Source organism: Heptranchias perlo, chromosome 37 (assembly GCF_035084215.1).
Source record: "Heptranchias perlo isolate sHepPer1 chromosome 37, sHepPer1.hap1, whole genome shotgun sequence".
In the NCBI taxonomy this organism is placed as follows: domain Eukaryota; kingdom Metazoa; phylum Chordata; class Chondrichthyes; order Hexanchiformes; family Hexanchidae; genus Heptranchias; species Heptranchias perlo.
The window spans coordinates 3,157,821-3,177,763 of record NC_090361.1 but is presented as its reverse complement, the minus strand read 5'-3'; the positions used below and the strand labels follow the sequence as shown (position 1 = coordinate 3,177,763).

At 42.2% G+C, this 19,943-nt stretch overlaps 1 protein-coding gene across 1 annotated transcript in view; it reads right to left on the bottom strand.

Moving 5' to 3' along the window:
- LOC137304234 (voltage-dependent P/Q-type calcium channel subunit alpha-1A-like) overlaps positions 1-19,943 on the bottom strand; it is a 503,508-nt gene that overhangs the window by 60,927 nt on the left and 422,638 nt on the right. Inside the window, 4 exon segments of the mRNA XM_067972791.1 lie at positions 1,517-1,617; positions 2,595-2,702; positions 3,924-4,029; positions 13,101-13,197. Coding sequence (XP_067828892.1) covers positions 1,517-1,617; positions 2,595-2,702; positions 3,924-4,029; positions 13,101-13,197 — 412 coding nt within the window.

Here is a 19,943-nt window from a genome sequence, read left to right as displayed (position 1 = left end):
ATACAAAAAATGTCAGCCATTTTCTGTCCTTGATAACCTGACTTCTCCTCAAGAGTAGCAACTGCCAGTTTCTGATGTACAGAAACTTTCCTCAACAATTAGCCTCGAATTGACCATAGGATGTGTCTGTTTTGATCACTTCCCCCACAGGAAGTACCTGAGCGGTGACCTTAAAGGCAAGGTTAAGTATAGCTTCATCTTAGCAGCTAAATGTTACAACTGTGCTCCAGACCCCAGGTGCCATGGGAGATCAGCTAGTATTATATAAATGTTAGTACATTTACAGTTTAAGTTATGATCATTTGCTTCAATGTGCTTTGAGTACAAATAAAGTTTTCTGTTGAATGCATCTCTAAAGTCTGTTGTCTGTGGTTGTAACATTGGCCATAGATGCACTACTTTAACACTGCATAGGCAGAACACTGTCTGAAGGCTGGGGATGGCCATTGGCTCAGTCTCATGCATTTGGACATGATGAGGTCACATTGCATCCAAAATCAAAAGGACCCAGTTGTAGCAGTCATTAAAAGCAGGGAAGGAACCAGCAGAAAACACATGGAATATCTACAAATAACAATATTTCCTGAAGAAAGCAGGGGCGTGGTCAAACAACGGACTTTGATAAACTCTGATTTACGATAGGCCCTACCGATAGTATACAGCAAACTTCTCCCATTTAAAAAGGGCACCATTTTTGCGAGGAAAAAGACTTGGCAAATCTTTTTCTAATTTTGTTGCTGAAAGACGCCATTGTATTCCAGGGCTCCTTGTCCTCCGTCTCCTCCAAAAATATGTTGTTTGGCAAATGCTTTTTCATTAAGATGTTGGCCCTTTTATCAATATATTAAAAAAAACTTTAAAAAGCTTAATGATAAAAGAAATGGTAAATGCAGCTATCCGTAAGTATAACTAACTCCAGCAAGAGGATTTGGAGGAGTATCCAAGCTTTTTGTCTTCATGGGCTGCTAACCATGGATCTTCACAAGCCACATAAAAAGTTTAAATTCTTGTTCCCATTATATCTCAAGCTGCTGATGCTAACAGATCGATCTTCGTATTCTGATTTAGCATTTATCCAACAATAATGCAACAGCCTTTTCCAAACCTCCAGGCCCTCAAAATTCAAACAGGACAAACCAGCAAGTAAGAAATAGAAGTGTAAATAGAAATGGACTTAATGAGGCTTCATGGGCTGTACTGTCAGGACTCACCAGCCACATAAAACCCATGAGCCACAATTTGGATACCCCAGATTTGCTGAGATGCAAAAATAAATAACTAGGTTGGGAGATCAATGCTGTTAAAAATGTTCTATTCTCTATTACTGTGACATCTAAAGTGAAACACCATGGATGGGAATGTGTAAGAAGCAAACATCACGAAGCAAAATTGGAAGCACAGCAAATTAAGGAAAGCTTTTTTTCTTTTTCTGCGTGATTCTCTCTTTGTTTTGTATTTTTTTTGAATTGCAAACTCTGTCAGACTTTCCAATCATTGCTCTCCGCTATGCTAGTACCTGCTCCTCACGGAGTAGCTGGAGCTTTTTGGCTTTGCTTTGTCGGTAGTATTCCATGATCATCATAGCTGCGTAGATCTTCCCCACCGTGAGGTCAGTCGCTGCAGGCAGGAAGGTGAGAGGACAAGAAAAAGAATTAGGAAACTGAAACAAATAGCTGGGCTTGTTGTAGGTTACATGTTCTCTTCCCAAGGCCTCCCTAAACACCTAGTAAATTTTCACATATTTCTTTTCAAGTTTCTAAAATCCTCCACGCATGATCATTGAGAAAGATGAGCAAAACTGGTGATTAGTTCCTTTCCATCAATGCCAATGCTTCTCCACAGGAGAAAGGACATAACCATCCAGCTTTGGAGTTGTGTATCGTACCTGGAGCATGGTGTCTAGTTTTGGTCACTTAATTTAAGAGAAAACAAGGAATAGAGTTCCACGTAGAGTAATGAGTACGATATTGGGTCTTTAGATAATGAGCTATGAAGAGAAGCTAAGAAACTGAGGTCTCTGGAGTGATGGTGATTGATGGTGAATGAGGATTAGAGGATGGTGACTGAACTCTGAAATGATAATAAATGATGTCCTGAGGAATCCAGAATGAGGATGATGAATGGAGAGTAGGAATCTCTCTTGGTTTAGTGCAGGTAAAGCAGCAAGTGTAAGATAGACGATAAACTGGCTCCTGAGTTGCCAGTTTTGGGGTCAAGTTTCTACCGTCAGAGGGCAGCTGGCCCTGCTTTACACAACATTACTGCTCCATTTCTCCCATTAAGAACACTGGTTTCACTGAATGAACTGTTTTACCATTTAAAAAAAAATCCTGCCATCAAGAACTGACAACAATAACAAGAACAACTTTTGGCCAGGTGCTAGAGTTAACAGGGTGATGCACAGCACAGCTCAACTGAATGTTCAAGCACTGTTCACCCTGACTCTTTCCCCAGTACTGCCTCTCATATGGTTTGAGGGTAGCATTGACAGTGACATGACAGGAACCTGTCCTCCCAGTTGGTACACCAGGAAGTGTAAGGAACTGATGGTGGGGGGGGGGGGGGAAGAAAGTTAAAAAGAGAACTTTACTTACATTTGTGAGGTGTAACCAGCAGATCCATTGTCTTCTGGGAGAGGTTAGGCCAGATGGACATCATCTCCTTCCTCAACTCTGAGTCCATTTGGTGTTTATCAGCCCCTCCTAATGAAGAACAAATAATAAGGGATTGGTAGACACACTTTGGGCTAAATTCTAATTAGGTCACAATTGTCGCAAAAACATCTTTATGTGCAACCACTATGGAGCAAGATTTCCTCTGTGCGCCACGTATAACGCAGTTATAAACCTTTTGTTCACATGCACATAGCACAGAGGGGAAATCTTCCCCACATCACTTGACATTCTACAATTGAGTGAAGCATTTGTGGTACATAGCCAAGAAAATAATTTTTTACTCTGTTGGAAGGTGTTTTTCTTTAAAAATCCAATGCCATTGAAAATTGAATGGTTGGTATTGGGGTACAGAGGTGTGCACCATTGTTATGCACAAAACAGTACATCAGACACGGATCTATGCCCATGATTTGCCCTCTCAAGGTGAGTTATTAGTTTGAGTCGTGTTGGCATGAGGAGGTACCAAGCAGACACTTTCCACAATGAAGGAGGCAGAATCATGACAGTCAGCCTGGCAGCTTTCCCATACTTTCCAGTGATTATTATCAGAGTGAAATTGAAAGAGGCCTGGGATCAGGATGCTTGCCCGCCTGGAAAAAAAAGGACTTGCATTTATTTAGCGCCTTATCACGTCTCTCGAAACAATTAATTACTGTGAGTGCAGTGAAGGTTACGAAGGTAAATAGGGCAGTCATTTTGCACATAGCAAGATCCCAAAAACAGCAATAAAATGAATCACCAGTTAATCTGAGTTTGTGTGTGTTGGCTGAGGGAGGACACCACAAGAACGTTTTCAAATGGCACCACCTTTAGCATCAGGAATAAGCAGACAGAGCCTTGGTTTAATGTCTCATCCAAAGGACGGCATCCCCAACAACACAGCGCTCCCTCAGTACTGTACTGGACTGTCAGGCTAGGTTATGTGCTCAACCCCATTGGTGTGAGGCTTGAACCCACAACCTTCTAACTCAGAGGTGAGAATGCACTAAGGAGCCGTTAACACAATCAAAAGATGTGCCTGTGGAGCCTCTAAACAAAAGTCTGGGCACATAATAAATGAATGTCCATTTTCCATCTAATTGGTAGCATGAAATAATTATGCAGTGCAAGTAAGGTAGTCACTAGATGCTTGGAAGCTTATGTATAAATCATCACAGATTTTCTTTGTTAGGCATGTACTGTAGTAGCAGTATTAGTCAATTACCATGGGCAGTGGGGGCATGACAATTAAATAAATCCACACTATACCTTTTGCTATTTTGATATCCAAGGCTGTCCTAATCAGTGCCATGAGCGTGGAGTTGAAGTGCACACTGTTGTCATCAGCAACCGGCAAATCCATTCGCAAGAGCCTCTGCAGAGAACCAATCACAACAAACCTAGCCCAGTAACCCAAAGCACATTTGCTGTTCGGCTGAGTCACTGCAAAGCACTCGAAGGTTCCTTTCATTTTAACTTAAACATTTTCAAACAATTCATTCCATTTGTGTACAAATGCAAGCACGCAGGTCATCATTGCAATATAACACGATGCACACAAATAATCCGTGGAACAGAACACAATGCAATGATCATTCCCAGTTCCACTTGAGTCACTGACATCCAGTTAACAAACACAAGTGATGCAGACACATGCAGCATGCAGCACAAGTACCCCACAGGACAAGCAGTGCAGTCAAGTTGTACACAGAAGCTTCTAAGGTTAAGACGCTGGATTTCATTCACAGCTATGCTATAAGATGCTATTGTTTAAAATCTGCTCTCTCAATGCAATGGAGCATCATTCAAGGATAATTAATAGCAGCATCCAAAGGTTCCTGAATGAATTAGGGATGGACACAGGTAATGCATTTGCTGCAATGAAAGCTGGAGACTATGAAATGGTTTCAAAGATTTTTTTTTCAGGAAAGTGTTATGCCAGTAATGGGGGAGAGAGAGAGACAGACAGACAGAGATAATGGGGAGAGGAAGGCAGGCAGAAGGAGCACGAGAGTGGCAAAGAGAGGATGAGACAATGAGGATAGCTAAAGCATAAGAGAGGTATTAGGAGAGGTGTGTAGAAATCAAGTTGTGCTGAATAAGGTACAGCGGAGATCATTTAAGACATATGTGTTCCAATTGGGGTTCCTTGCGAGGATCCCAGGGGTTATAAAGTCATCAGATTTCTATATGTCTTGACTTATTAGCACATTATTTTTATTTCTATAAACTGATAAAACTATCTCTGTATTGATAGCACTATGTTCCTTTGAATAGTTAAAACTGCCTTTCTGAAGTTAGGACAGGGAACTCTGGGAGTGTGTCATTATGTCAATATTTGTAGGTGATCTCTGGGCGTGTGTCAGTATTTGCAAAGGGTCTCAACCAATTTAAGAGGTCCAACATACAGAAAAGTTTGAAAAGCACCAATTTAAGGTCAGCTAAATCAAGCTATGTGTGCTGTAAGATGTAACACCCTGCATGAACATGGGTCCTGTTCATCAGAGTTGCTAGTTTCTAATCCAGGACCACAATCCCAAACAGCATCTTGCTTGAGGACTGCTCTCAGGAATGGTTGAACACATTGCACCACAGGATGATGGGACACAAGGCTGCATCTCCAGACAGCTCGAGGTGAATCATGTCACACTGTCTAGTTGCACTGCCCAACTTCCTGTCTTCGAGAAGACAGAATTGTATTGAATCCCTGCTCTGAAGACATTCTGAAGCTGCTCAGTCTATGGACACAAGATCAATCATGCATAGATCAGCAGGCCTGCTGAGATGCATAGGTGAGAAGGCAGAGTAGCAAGAAGGCCTCAAGTAGGGTGTAGGCCATATTACATGTCACTGCTGTAGAGATTCAATTTATATGTGGCTGAAAATCCTGTCAATTAATTAGAGTGAAAAACTTACAGTAATTATTAAACAGACACTGCTTTACTCTCGTGTTAAAATTTTCACTAAAATGTAAGTGGAGGGAGGAATTTCACCCTCAAATGTGTACGATGTAAACATGAGTAAGTGGGTGTGCTTTAGAATTATATAGGCGACAACAAAAAGAACGACGTGTCTGTTCCCTCAGCACCTCAAAAAAAAGGGCTTGGGAGGTGGGGGAACACCGTAAGGTCTTACATAATCATTCTTACCATCAGCACCGAATTTTCTAGACACACACTCTTGTTTGGAAGGAGAGGAAATATCAGAAAGGATCGGAGGACATCAGGGAAAGAAAGGAAAAGCCCATGGATACAAAAAAATCATCACAGAGGAAAACACAAATGTGGGAAGCAAGAGGGTAAAGTTCAAATGGTGTCTTTTAAAAAATAAACAGATACAGCTCCAATCCAGGTGGTGGGGGGAGGCAGTCTGATCTGTATTTGACAGCATTTTTTGTATGAACCAGAATGAAGAGGCTGGCTCCATTTCCAATACCGGACTGATGTTTTGAGAGTTAATTTTGTGAATGGTGTGCTACACATTGAAGTGCCACCTTCAATGGGGAGCTATCCTTCTGGTTTCTGGAACGTCTAATGTTGGGGTCATTTCTTTTTGCTATTTTTAGTTTTTTTTCTCACCCTTTAGATCCTCTTCCATTTTGCAATCAGGAAGAAGGACAGGAGTCTGCTTCTATATTTGGGATTGAACCTGTGACCTTTCTGGTCTATATGGCACAGTTATATACTGGATGGAACATTCACCCAGTAAGCCATTGTAAGAGAGCTCTGGGTTTTTTTGTAGGGAACTCAGCAAGTAGCGGGAAAGGCTGGTCATAATACAGTAAATATCAAACACACCTATGTTGTATTTTATGATTCTCTGAGACTGGTTGAGCAAGATGTTGTGGAACCACTGGAGAATGATTCATGGAGTAATTATTAATTGTTTTATATCATTCAACTGTAGAAATAGTTAAAAATATTAACTGAACCAAAATGAACTGCTTATTTTTGAGGACATGTAAAAGGTCAACAAATAAGATATGGAACAAAGGGGAGGGGTGTGTTCAATGGTGAATGGGGAGGGAAAAGATTTAAACATGGACCATCTAAGGGCAGAACAGTGTGTGTGGGGGTGGGGGTGGGGGATCCAACATATTGCACCACAAGGGTAAGATGCAGGCTCTCAGCCGCTACTGCTCATCAGCAAATTCTTGATTTGAATCATGTCCCTGAGAGAGGCATCAAGCAAAGGGTAGGGGCAAACTCTCACGGAAGGAGGCAATCAGGGGGAGCTGTGGACCCAGGCTGCTCTCACACTCTCCTCCTAACAAGTAGCAGAACCCTGGCTGGGAGTGAATTTCCAACCTATTCTGTGAACCAGATAAGGAGCATGGGCAGAAGGAGACTCCACATAGGGAATTTAAGTAAATTACAAGAACATAATCTGATGACATGAGTTGCCTTTTTAAAATTTGCAGTCTTCAGTTAGAACCATTGTCCCTCCCTCCTCAACTTCCCTCCCAATTCCTTCCTCCAAAATGCCTTTCTCCAGCTGGAAGGCCCAGATGGTCCAAAGCGCAGACATCTCTATGACAGCCTGTTCCTGAAGCCCACTAAATAAGTCCCATTTCTGGGATTCCAAACAAGGTAAGCCCACCTCGCAGCCTTCCAAAGGACATACAACACAGCACAGGTGAGATACTAGCAACAAGCAGACCATATAACTTGATCCTGCGAGTTCCCAGTTGCAATGCAAGTGCTAACTGACCTCCCTACACTAATGGGAGGACTTAAGTCACACTTTCTGTTATGTGACTTTGCTGTCATTAATTATTATGGTAGAAAGTGATATCTAGGAGGAAGCTACAAGGCTGGAATCCAATCGGAAGGTTCTGAAGAATCTGAGGAACATCATGTGACTGAATTTCAGCACTTGGTTCCCGCCCAGCTAGCTGGCATTAATATAAAACACACTGGCTGTAGAACGTTGCTGCTAATTAACTGCAAATTGTTTCTTTATAAACTTCGGCTATATGGAGTAGATAAGCACTGCAGTAAACTGAACAAAACTACTCTAGAAACTTAAAAAGTTTTTATATAAATAAAAGGTACCGTGGCGTGACTTCTAAACTGTGAGAACAATGTGATCTGAACCCCGTGATAATCAAAACTAATGAATATTCCATATATATGTGAGCATATAACATAACATATGTTGTCCTTTCCTGTAAATAAAACAAATTTGAGGCACATTTTCAGAGAGCCCCTGACATAAGCACGCTAGCAAATTCAATGTGCCACCAAGGCGAAGGGTGTGATTTTGCATCCAAAACTCACCACTCCCTGTTTGAATCCCTCGTCTAGTTTGCATCTTCCCGACAGCACCAAGACCACCTTGTTCAAAGCCACCAACAATATCCTTAAGACTCTTCAACCTCTCCTCGATACAACTGACCCTTCCATCCTCTCTGGCACTTTGGTGGTTACATTCTTGTCAGCAAGGACTGCTCCTTCTGCGCCTGCGTTGTCATGTCTGGCATGTTCCAAGGTTCCATTTTTGGCCCCCCTCCAGTTTCTTATTTACATGCTGCCTTTTGCCGACATCCATGGGTCAGCTTCCATTTTTATGTTGATGATACCCAGCTTTGCCTCTCTGCAACTGTTATTGTGCTGTCTATCTGGTTGCCTCAGGCATCAAGTTGTGGATGTCCCAAAACTTTCTCTAGGTCAACAATGGCAAGACTGAATCTGTCCCCATGAGAAACTGCACACATTAGCCCCAATTTAATCCCCCTCAGTGGCTCACTCAGACTGAACCTGGGAGTGCACATCCTTAGTGTCCTATATGACCCTGAGCTCAGCTTCAAACTCCACATCTGGTTTATCACTAAGACCATCTATTATCCCCTCCACAATATCACCCGCATCCCTCTCTACATAAGAACATAAGAACATAAGAAATTGGAGCAGGAGTAGGCCAATCGGCCCCTCGAGCCTGCTCCGCCATTCAATAAGATCATGGCTGATCTGATCCCAACCACAAATCTAAAGAACACAAGAAGTCGGAGCAGGACCCGGCCACACAGCCCCTGGGCCCTCTCCGCCACCCACAGGGCATTGACCGATCCGAACTCAGCTTCATGTCCAACTACTTCACTTCCACTGCTGATGATACCCTCCAATCTCTACTTCTCCAAAGCCAGACTCCAATTATCCTGGACTCTTTCTGATCTGTAGTTCCAAGGAAAGACCAGCTTGGTTTGAAATGTACAACAGCAACTTGTAAAAAAATACCCCTGGACTGGGTTTTGATATGACTCACCCTTGTTCAAAGCTGTTATTTATAAATAAGTATCAAATAATTAATGCGATAATGACATCAGCCATATCAGAAAGTGGGTAAATGAACCCCCTTTGAGGACTCTATTCCTGTAACAGTTTAATGGATATCTGATATCCATTAAACTGTTTAATGGATATCTGATATCCATTAAACTATCCAAGTTTGCTGAAGTTCACCTTTTAGAAACCTCAACTGTATTAACACAAAGAAAAAAATACCCTGGACCTGTGCACCTGAGTAAGGGTAGGCCCAGGTGTAAAATCTTGTGAAACACAGGATCAAGTTTATACAAGGAAAGTACAAGGTCATAACACCATTCTCACCTCATCACTGGTTGCAACGTTCGATCCCAGAGATGTGGTTTATGGACACACTTTGTAGAAATCTACTCAGCCTGTTAAATATTAACCTGTGTCAGAATCATTCACCAACTTTGCTGTTGTTGAGGGCTGTAGTCCTGAGCAACACCCTATTCAAGGGCTTTTCTCAGGGGAATGTTGCAAAATTCTACTACATGGAGTGATGGGCTAAGGGCCTGTGCCTGTGATTCCCTACACAGTCAGCTCCTGATTTCAATGGTGCTACATTGAACAGCTATAAAATGGAGGCTCCACAGGAATGGGAGAGGAAAAGCTATAGGAAAAATAGCTCTATTTAAACTATATGCTCTATTAAAGAGCTCTTTCAATTAGCCTGCAAAGGCTGGGATAGCCCAGTCTCCTAATAGCATTCCCTGGCCTTTACTACTTCTCAGCGAGAGAAGAGGAAATAGCTATGGATTCCAGCTCTGGTGATATCCCACAGCAGAGCAGGCCATGAGGGGAGGTCCAGAGGACACGGAGCAACAGGTGAGGACAATTGATGAAAGGAACTGGGCTGCAAGTAGCCACATGCCATAATAGGAGTATCATTGCCTTAAATGGAGCATATATATTTTATCTAGTCAGCTTACGCTGTGGACATGTAGATTTTATAGTAATGTTTGTTTTCACATCCCTTCTCTGTTGTTCAAAGACTGAGCACGTGTGCCATTTCGAGGAGAGAATGGGGTAAAAAATGTTCAAATTGGCGAGGAATAAGGAATGGAAAAGAGGTTATCCATGGGCTGGAAAAGAGAGGTTATTTGTGGGCTGGATAAACATGGATTTCAGTGGGAGACTTCATGCCTGAGATGGGTGCACTGATATGCCAACATTTCAACTTTTAACTGGGATATTCTGCTCTATTTTGTGCCCAAGCATAAATTACAATATCTGTGGTAAGCTCGTGGGCATAACCAATCATGGGACAAGATGGCTCCCAGTATCACAGTAAACATAGTTTACAGCGCTTGCAAGCAAGAAATAAATGAAGATGATCTTGGCATTGAATATGCCACTATGTAAATAACTTTATGGGAAGCCACTTTTAAAATTACAAAAATTTAGTAAAGGGGGCAAAGTTCCGTGTTGGATAATCCCAAGGGCACAGCATTTTGCCCACTTCCTGCTGATGCCCTATCAATGTTGGCACATCTTTACATTGCAGCATGCAGGATGGAGAGAAAGAGAGAGAAAACATACATGATTAACTAGGTGCATTATGTAGGAAAAAGGGACCAATACAGGTTAGAACTGCATTGACAGAAAGAAAATAGGTAAAAGCTGGAAAAGTTAGTAACAGTTAAACGGTCAAAGGTGAACTTGAAAAATAAAACTATTTAATGCTTTGAAAATTCTATTCTTAAGCCTGGATACCTGAAGAGAAATTGAATTTGCCCTCTCTGAAACACACAACAATCGTCATGCAACCCACAGGAAGGGGAGTGTGCTTGTTGTAAAACAACTTTTATTTATTGAAATATTTTAAAAATTTTGTTATCAATCAAAAAAATGATATTTTCCCTTCTGATTCAGGTTTTGCCAAGCAAAGGAGGCTAGATTTAAATTCTGTTTTGTATTCACAATACAAAAGCAGTAATGGTAGAGTGGGTGATAGTTTAATGATGCATTTTCTATCCAACACTCAGATCTCACAGCATCTCTGGGTCTCACCTCTCCTAACTCTCCAGGGGAAGGATTGCTCTTACCACTGTGTGTGGCAACTCTGTAACTGTATGTGAGGCTTCCACTCTTCTCTAGTGAGACCGTAAACACATTCTAAATGAACATGTTCACAGTTTCATTGCAGAGGAGATTTTCACAAGGTCGCCATGCACACCAACCAGAAGAATTCTGGCGCTTTTGCGTCTGTTTGAGTAAGTAACAATATAGGGGATAATCAGGATATTTTGTTTTGTGAATTGAATACTGTAACTGGTTTAAAGAGACAATGTTCATACCCCCCAAAAGGCCCAGTGAGTAAATGCACAGACTACTGTGGTACTGAGTCATAAAGACCAAGGAGATCTCCGGTTCCATCCCTGGTTTGCGTTGGGTTAACAAATCTCAGATGGAATGGTGGTTAGATTCAGTATCCCCAATGTTGGGAAAAGCCATGGTTGTCATATCTGATTTCTATTCAGTGACCAATGCTGGACAGTGCATGTGTGTGGAAGTCAGCTGAAGGCAGGATTAATATTGGCTGTGATGCCTCTCCCCACCCCATGGGACAAATAGCTTGCCAACATTTACTGACTAGGCTCACATACAAAGAATGGCCACCCAGGTGGAGTAATAGAGTCTGTGGAACCTGTATTGCAGTAAGAGTTAGTGCCTTCAAGAGAGATGGGGAGTAAGATGGAGTGAGGGGATAAAGGGCTTACATTCCTTTTAGTTATTTGCTGTTAAATTTAGGATAAGTTGATGTAGAATAAAACCAACCTGAGCGGATATAGAACACAGTATAGGTGCCTGTGAGGGACACATATGTGTCAGTTTCTGGGTTGAAACTTGAATACACTTCTAGGCCTGGATCTATATCCAGCTCAGTAAGAATAATGCTGGGAGCAAATTGAGGTCCTAACCTGGACCACCAAATCTCTGAAAGAATGGATCCCCCTTCCCTTTCTCTTCTATTTAAACACACACCTCTCACCAGATAATCCAAAAGGAAGACTGACACATTGGTTGCAGGAGTCTACGGATTGCTTGTCAGTTCTTCTGACATGGCCGTGAGCATCTGAAACTGATCTGAAGGGAGGGGAAGATGCAACCTACAATAGAAATAAAGGCTGGAGGAAGAACCCAAGAGAGTGTGGTCCTGTGAGATGTAGTGAGCTTTTTCTTTAGGACACACTGATAGCAAGATCTGTAAATTCTAATGGAAAAGGAAGAGGTTTATCTGACCTAATATCACACCTAAAGGCAAGTTGTTTGCTTAGTTTTTTTAAACCAATTATTGGGTCAAATACTGCAGGGTACGTGGAAAAGCAAAATCTTCACAATGATTTCAATTAAGAGAAAGTAATTGAGTTGGAGAAATAAATTACCTCCTCCTAAAAGAAATTGAGGTATGATTTTAGATAAGTATTCCATCAACTAATAGATAGACCACATTTATTGTCAACCCTCTCAGACGCCTCCCACTTCTTCTGGACTGCACGATCCCTGACCCTAACAGTTCAAAGGTCACAGATTTTCTCCGACACACTGAACACTAAGGACACATTTCTACCTTATAAGCAACTCGCGCAGGGCATTTCTTCCCCAGGCCTAAGGGCGGAGACATGTGTCTCAACATCTCATACATATCAGTGTAACTGATGCGGCCACTTTGTAGCAGAAATGAGGCAAAAAGAAGATGCATCCAAGACGAACGAAAAGAAAAATGGAAGGAAACAAACAAAACACAAAAAAATTACAAGGTTATTCTTTATGGGCCTGTCAATTGCAGAAATTCACCCAATTTCTATGCAACGTCTAAATATTGCATAGAAGTACAGAGAGCTTTATCTTTTAGTCTCGATGAAAAGTCCTCTGCCTGTTGTGAGGAGATGGCAGTCTTTGTCAATGCAGTTTCTGTCCCTATAGCAATGAACACTACTATACCCAAGATGCCTAGTGGTTTTGGTTACAACAAGCAGCAATGGCTGAGGTTGAGGTTGAGGTTGATCAGTGCATTTCCATGCTATTTTCTCTAGGTGACTGCATTTTCCTGCACATTCTACTTCAAGAAATGCAAAAAAAGAGAAAGCACACTCATTCATTGATGCTTAGGTTGGTAGGTTAGTGGAAGTCAAACCTTGCAGGCCACCCTATGAGGACATTTCTTGCCTAAGCCCAGAGGGGGTGAGATAACACGCAATAAACTGTACATATCCTTATAATGAATGCGACCGCTGGAAAAAGAATACAATCAGTTAGTGAAAACAAGGCCGTGAGGTTAAAACAGAGCACAACTTCACAAATTAACATACAGCAACTTAATGTAAAACATCATTGTAAAGCACAGCACGTCAAGAGCATTGAGAATCTAATTAGCTGGTTTGCAGTGGCTCAACTGTCACATCAAGAAATATCTAGAATCCACCTTAAGTAGAGTGCCATCCTATGAGTCAGCAGCTACATGTTAGGGTTACTGCCCATCTGGCTTTGAACTGGATAGTTTGCTTTTTAAGTGGGCTGTGAAGGATTTTCTAGAATATAAATCAGGTATCAAAACTCTTAAATAGAAGTCCAGTTTTCCTCTGATGTGGAGTTGTTAGTTTTTAAAGGGTTTTCAATGAATTTTCATCAGCAGTAAAGCAACCATCAGAATTGAAGTATTAACCTCATCCCTAGCTGCCCTTTGTCTAGTTTTGGACTTGAGATGAGGTGGCAAACCGGACATGCCTTTGTATATAGGTGGAAATGACCCTGCCTGTGTGTGACTTGCAATTACTATAAAGTAAGGCCACATGATGTAATTGTCCTACGCGATGATGATTTGTAATTGCAAAGGCCTGACCTTAATTCAATTTTCTTTTTTTTTTTAGGAACATGAAATGGCCATTCGGCCCAACAAGCCATTTCAGAATCAGAAGCAGGGGTGATTCCTTATTTGCAAATGTGGTACTCAAGTTTTCTGGGGAAATCAATTGCCAAGCCAAAACATCTGGCGGCCAAAGGTAGTGTCATGATGGCCATTATATTTAACAAACAGTTTGTTGTAAAAGGAACATAACTGCCATTTTGAATTGTAAACAGGAAATACAGTCTAGAGATTTGCCCCATAATCATAAAATTGTACACTTACTGCTGTGTCAATCACCCTTTGTTATCCTGCTTTATACTGCTGGATAGAGACAGTCTGAGAACAGACATTTTGTATAGCACTGCTCCTGCTATTAGAGCACAAAGCTCTGCTTCCACAATGCCATGAACAGGGAGCACTACCCACAAACCACTGTCCCTGTTCACAATGTCATTGCATCCAAGTTTTATGATGTTACAGCCAGAGATCTATACAAAATTGCTGCCCCTCCAGCCAGCCATTCTTAACTTTAAAACAGGGTGACAAAAGATTACTGGAAAATGTGCAGATATCTTCCTTTACAATCCTTCAATTAGAGAGCACTGCTGTACACTATACTAGCTTTAATCCACTATAAAATGGGTTGCAACATCTCCAATGAGGTCCTATTGACTGGATATAAAGAGGCACAGAGGCTCTACATTATTAATGTACCGAAATGCAAGACTGAGCGAGAAGGGAAATAGTGCTGGTAAACTTTTTTCAGCTCCCTTTCAAAAATGCATGACATCATAATTATCTAAGTTACTATCAAAGGCAATAGTGAGAGCCATCCTTACATTCTATAAATTCACACTATCTTTGGGCTTAAGGGTCAGAGTTCAGGTCCCAGATTCAGCTGTTCTTTCCTCTTCTATTGTCTCAAATCAGTGGGTATTGTCAGCTCCTGGCTGGGTTCCCAGATAGGGAGGCTTGATCTTGGTGGATGGACAGGGGGTGGTGAATAGGTGAGCTATAGAGGAGTCCCTGGGCTTATCCACATCACTCTCTCCCGCTGGAGGAAGTGTGATGGTAAAGGTACTCAACATGTCACTTGAGACAGGAACCCAAGCACAATGAACTCAGTATTTTTTGTAACAGGAAAACTGGGATTCAAATTTCAGTAATGGCATTAAAAGAAGGTCCCACAATCCTAAGTGCCCACAATGGTACTGGTACCTCTCAGTTATCCTTTGCAGTACTGTTTATGATTTACAACTGATGTTTAGAAACAGCAGGGGTACTACTATGTTGTGTAAAACTCCTCCTCCTGTGACATCATGAATAAGAACAGTGGGCTGAGAGCAGCAATCCTCCCATCATGACATCATGGGCGGAGTCTGTTCCTAGACTGCTTCTAACCAGCATTTCAATAAGCGGTGATGGAAGTACACTAGCATATGCACAGAAATCGCTCTCTCTTTACAACACTGAGGGTTTTTTTTTTATTCGTTCATGGGATGTGGGCGTTGCTGGCAAGGCCGGCATTTATTGCCCATCCCTAATTGCCCTTGAGAAGGTGGTGATGAGCCGCCTTCTTGAACCGCTACAGTCCATGTGGTGAAGGTTCTCCCACAGTGCTGTTAGGAAGGGAGTACCAGGATTTTGACCCAGCGACGATGAAGGAACGGCGATATATTTCCAAGTTGGGATGGTGTGTGACTTGGAGGGGAACGTGCAGGTGTTGTTGTTCCCATGTGCCTGCTGCCCTTGTCCTTCTAGGTGGTAGAGGTCGCGGGTTTGGGAGGTGCCGTCGAAGAAGCCTTGGCGAGTTGCTGCAGTGCATCCTGTGGATGGTACACACTGCAGCCACTGTGCACTGGTGGTGAAGGGAGTGAATGTTTAGGGTGGTGGAAGGGGTGCCAATCAAACGGGCTGCTTTGACCTGGATGGTGTCGAGCTTCTTGAGTGTTGTTGGAGCTGCATTCATCCAGGCAAGTGGAGAGTATTCCATCACACTTCTGACTTGTGCCTTGTAGATGGTGGAAAGGCTTTGGGTAGTCAGGAGGTGAGTCAGTCGCCGCAGAATACCCAGCCTCTGACCTGCTCTTGCAGCCACAGTATTTATATGGCTAGTCCAGTTAAGTTTCTAGTCAATGGTGACCCCCAGGATGTTGATGGTGAGGGATTCGGTGATGATAATGCCGTTGAATGTCAAGGGGAGGTGGTTAGACTCTCTCTTGTTGGAGATGGTCATTGCCTGGCACTTGTCTGGCGCGAATGTTACTTGCCACTTATGAGCCCAAGCCTGGATGTTGTCCAGGTCTTGCTGAATGCGGGCTCGGACTGCTTCATTATTTGAGGGGTTGCGAATGGAACTGAACACTGTGCAATCATCAGCGAACATCTCCATTTCTGACATTATGATGGAGGGAAGGTCATTAATGAAGCAGCTGAAGATGGTTGGGCCTAGGACACTGCCCTGAGGAACTCCTGCAGCAATGTCCTGGGGCTGAGATGATTGGCCTCCAACAACCACTACCATCTTCCTTTGTGCTAGGTATGACTCCAGCCACTGGAGAGTTTTCCCCCTGGTTCCCATTGACTTCAATTTTACTAGGGCTCCTTGATGCCACACTCGGTCAAATGCTGCCTTGATGTCAAGGGCAGTCACTCTCATCTCACCTCTGGAATTCAGCTCTTTTGACCATGTTTGGACCAAGGCTGTAATGAGGTCTGGAGCTGAATGGTCCTGGCGGAACCCAAACTGAACATCGGTGAGCAGGTTATTGGTGAGTAAGTGCCGCTTGATAGCACTGTCGACGACACCTTCTATCACTTTGCTGATGATTGAGAGTAGACTGATGGGGCGGTAATTGGCCGGATTGGATTTGTCCTGCATTTTGTGGACAGGACATACCTGGGCAATTTTCCACATTGTCGGGTAGATGCCAGTGTTGTAGCTGTACTGAAACAGCTTGGCTAGAGGCGCAGCTAGTTCTGGAGCACAAGTCTTCAGTACTACAGCTGGGATGTTGTCGGGGCCCATAGCCTTTGCTGTATCCAGTGCACTCAGCTGTTTCTTGATATCACGTGGAGTGAATCAAATTGGCATGCGGCAACACAATGCAATATACTTTCTCATTAACTTTAAAGGACTTTTAACAGGAGCCCTGGATCCAACTCTTTCCTATCTTCACTCTCACCATACCCCATCATTTTCAACAGATCAGTGATTAGAAAGGAAAAACAAATCACTCATCAGAGATATATTTAACTCCTCAAAATGTTAACCCATGTGTCACGTTGCAAATTATGGTCTTAGTCACTCTCACTACGCATAATCATGACTCAAAATGTTCTTTTTTAAGGTGAGACCTGTATGCCTTAGTATAGCCCTATAGACACACCTGTAACTGATGCAAATAATGGCCCAGCCTTCCACCTATGTGGACAACTGACAGAACGTTGCTGAACAATGCAATGTAAAAACAAAAAATCAGGTTTGCATTTGAGAAGAGGTAATTAATAGTCAAGATATAATTCTGAAGTTTTGTATTGTACACTTAGAATGGTACCTGATCATCAGATCAATGAAGATTCAAAGAGGCAGCCATTATGACATCACCACCTTAACAACAGTCAAGGCTTCATCTTGTTTAGCAACTATACAGGCCTCAGTGCAGGCAGCAACTAGGGGCGTTCACTACACAATTAGAATTCTGTTAAAAATTCAGCAATTGGTGGATATTGCCTTCAAAGAACTGTAAAAAAATATAATTTTTGGGAAAAAACAATCAAACCAGCCAATCAGATGGTTAAAGTTGCAGAGTATGGTAAAGGCCAAAGTTTAATTTGCCCAACTCACTAAAACTGTTACTGATCATGTTTCTTCCCTGACAAATGATTGATTTATTTTGCTCAATGCAGTCAGCAATAACTTTATCACGTTGATACCCTAATTAATCAGGGTAACTCCACCTGCAGGGGTGGCATTAGGACCGAGTAATCCACGCAAATGGATGGGACCCTGAGTGGATTCAGTGATAAGACTGTCTGGTAAAATGTAGGAGCCCCAAACTGAATCTTTGCATAGGGCACCTGCAAGGCAAATGCCACCCCTGTCCACTTGTAAGAGAGAGAGGGGTATGTATGGCCTGTGCTGAGCTACATGTGCTGAAACTGTGTCTATATGTTCTTTATAAATATATTAAAAAATTTATTATGCAAAGTTCAGTGAGAAAATCTTCCTTCCTAAAGTCTTAAAATTATGAAATCTTTACATCAGTCCATGGGCAGGCTCCACCATCCTCATTTAGTGGATCCATGTCCTTGACATGTCCAAATACATTAGCATCCTGCTTAATGTTCTCTTGAGGTTGCTGTGCATGGACTGATGAAGGAGCTTGGGGGAGGGGGCAATGGGGTCTGTTGCTGTGAATAGGCTGTGGGAATGTCCTTGATGGGCTAAAGTGCCTTTCTCGTTCCAATCTTCTTTTGTTCCTATTAAATGTTCATTTTATTTCATTTAATTACTTTATTTCTACATAGGCAGTCCCCCCACCCCCTCCCCCCTGCCAGCTATAATCCTTGCAAATGATCCTTTCATAGAATCTAAGTAGGGCTTGGGTAAATCGTTGGGGATTAGTGAACCCACCTGGATCATAGGAACTCTGATGTAGCCGGTCAAATTCCTGGTTCAAGTTAAACTAATATTTCAAAAGCAATTGAAATTGTAACTATGCACACATGGAACTTTGCCCATGCACAAGTGCAATCTGGGAGAATGTGAGGGGAGGGGAAAACATGCATTGTGCACAGAGTTGCAATTTCTTCACATTACCAAAGTTAGGCGGTAAAGATTCGATTTGGTTTGGTTCACTGCGTCAGCCCCAAACCTGAATAAAATCAGAGTTCAGGCTCAAGTACGGTTCAGTTCTCCCCCATTACTGTCCTGATGTTAGTTAGCTGCTGTTAAATTTAATATTACCCTCCTTCTCTTCACAACTGGATGTAATGCTTTTGCTTCTCAGTTTTGTCCCTTCCTCTTCTGAAGTAGACATTTGCTGGGCTTTCGTTCCACTGGCACTAACAGCCCTCCAGTACCTTTCTCAGTACTTCATGTGTAACTCCAGACAATGTGTGCTGGCAGGCTAGCTGACTACAGAGGGCATCACAGCCAAGTACAACCAACCCTGGCCTCACTTAGCATCTACACACATGCACTTTTTGGCAAGAGTCACTGGACAGTGATCTGGATTGGGAACCTGGCTGATATTTTTTTATTTTCAGCCCAGGAGCATTAAAGCTATTTTAGGGGCACCCCAGTTGAGGTCAGTTAACTCAGCACAAACCAGGGATCCAACCCAGACTTTCCTGGTCCACAAAGCCAGGGGAATTCCATGGACACTTCTGTTCCAGTTCTAGTCCATTGTTTTGTCAGGCAATGAAATTTGAACATGAGGGTTGGCAACAAAGACTGGATCCAACTTATGTCTACCAAATTACATTTTAACTATCCCTACTGCAGCTACCAGGGTTTTCCTTTTCCTCTTGTTCATGTACTCTTCTTTTTGATTTTAATGAGTGTTTTATCTAAGAAAATATTTCAGAAGTGGAAAATTCATGAGCATCCAAGACCTCTCTGTCAAAGTATGCAGTAGATGTGGCAGATTTGACTTTCACAAAGCACTGGATAAAGTGCCACAGTACAGACTTGTTGCAAATATTAAATCCCATGCTATTAAAGGTAAAATGGGGGCATGGATAGAAGGATGGCCGGAGGATAGAAAACAGAGAGTAAAGAGATGTTTCTTGGTTTGGCAAAATGTATCTGGTGGTGTGCCTGACAAATTGGTTTTGAGACTACTCTTGTTCTTCATATACAGTACATAAATAATCTGGACATGGGTATAAAGGGAATATCAAGAATTACTAATGATGCCAAATTAGTAGGTACGAGAATGAATGTGGGAGACTTTAGGATGACATAGACAGGTTAGGAGAGAGGGCAGTTGAATGTGAAGAGTATATTTTGGAAAAAATACAGAGAATAGAAATAAACCCTAAATATTAAAATTCTTAATGGAGTGGAGAGTCAAAGAGATCAGAGTACAGATACACAGTTCTAGAGGTTCTAATATATAGATCTAG